At 50.3% G+C, this 1,670-nt stretch overlaps 1 gene segment (V, D, J or C); it reads right to left on the reverse strand.

The window, feature by feature from the left end:
• Window positions 1-825: 825 nt before the first annotated feature.
• LOC137141381 (Ig heavy chain V region 914-like) lies at window positions 826-1,184 on the reverse strand (the record flags this gene model as incomplete). The annotated part of the segment is given in 1 exon segment: window positions 826-1,184. A coding segment is annotated over 1 exon segment (359 nt), but the record flags the coding sequence as incomplete, so codon positions are not given.
• Between the last annotated feature and the right edge of the window lie 486 nt (window positions 1,185-1,670).

Below are 1,670 nucleotides of genomic sequence, written 5' to 3' on the forward strand. Positions count from 1 at the left end.
AAAATAAACAGCTGACTTGAATGACCAAAACCGAGAGAGGGGAGTCTATGGTCTGAACCACTAAATATTGGCATCTATGCAAAAAAAAACAAAAACATTAATTTTAAAGACTTTGGGATTAGACACACAGAAAAATATTTGGTTAATGAACAGGGAAGATGCAGATGATAAACTCTTTTTGAGTATCAGGTTAATAGGTGCATGAAAACTGCTGCTCTGTCTTGAGGCTGTGTTAGAAGCAGAGCTGCAGGACAGCGTTTTGAAAGAGGTTTCAGGTACTTAGAGATTTCACACCCAACAACTTTCAATTTGATTTTAGGCCCTTTGATAATCGCACGTGTATTAACCATCCTCTGCAGATTGCTTTCCCCAGAATCTCCCGCTCCGCTGTGGGTTTCCTAGATTCTAGGGTCAGAATGAATCACTGTAACCAGCCATGTGACCTCCTGCACAGCACAGGCAACAGAACTTAACGGCTTCCTGTTTTGCCCCAAATTCTTGTTGATTTCATCGAGATGTGGGGCGCCTAGCGCCCACAGGAAGCTGTGAAGCGCCCCTGTGTGTCAGAGACACAGGGTGGTTTTCTCATCGCACTAGCTTGCCCAGTCTTTTGAACCTGCTCACGCTACACGACAGGGTACAAGACTCTCTGGGCTTTCTGACCGCTGAACCAGCCTGGAGCAGAGCCACCGCACAGGGGAGAAAGAAACACTTTTTCACTGTGGCCCCAGTTTCTAGCTATCCGCACGAGAACGCTTTGTGCGATTTTCCCTTCCTCCTCTGTGTATCTGCTGCCCCCTCCTGATTAACACGATCCGTGGGTCTTCAGATGTCTGGTTTTTGTATGAAGCACAACAGGCTTCCCCTCACTGTGTCTCTCACACAGTAATAAACCGCCGTGTCCTCCGCTTTTAGGCCGCTCATCTGCAGGTGCAGCAAATTGTTGGGATTGTCCCTGGAGATGGTGAATCGCCCTTTGACTGCCTGGGAATACAGCTGTTCACTGCCACTTTGGGAGCTAATCCGAGCCACCCAGTCCAGCCCCTTCCCGGGAGCCTGGCGGACCCAGTGCATGTAGTAGCTGCTGAAGGTGAACCCGGAGGCTTTGCAGGAGAGGCGCAGAGAGTCTCCGGGCTTTTTCACATCCCCTCCGGACTCCACCAGCTGCACCTGGGACCGGGCACCTGGGAAGAAAAGACTAATTCAATTCATATCCATTGTAGCTGGAGCAATCTCACTTTCTGTCTCCCAGCGACTGAGTGGGGTTAATTACCTGCGAAAGATGCTAGAAGGAAAACTAAGGGAAGCCAAAGTCTCATTTTCCCTGGTGTTGGAGGGAGAAGTTCTCAGGGGGGTTGGCTGGTCGCTGCACAGACTCCAGGGAATGTCTCTGCGGGTGAAGGCTGGGCAGAGAAAGAGAGAGCGCCGGAGATTTAAACTGGAATCTCTCACCTGCATTTGCATATCCCCCTCTGTATAAGAGAAACACTCTCCTTCTGTCAGTGCTGGGCGTTACTTGTGCAGGGACTCAGAGAGAGAGATTCAGAGAGTCCCACACCGTGTGTGTGTGCAGCGCCCAGCACAGCGTCGATGTTCATTTCATCCTACATTGGAGAGTATCCAGTACTGGGGGGCAGAGAATGAGCATGGCTGGGGTGACAGGACCAGAC

This window comes from Emydura macquarii, unplaced genomic scaffold (genome assembly GCF_026122565.2).
Source record: "Emydura macquarii macquarii isolate MOO-44397 ecotype Brisbane River unplaced genomic scaffold, CSIRO-AGI_Emac_v2 contig_3049, whole genome shotgun sequence".
Lineage (NCBI taxonomy): Eukaryota > Metazoa > Chordata > Testudines > Chelidae > Emydura > Emydura macquarii.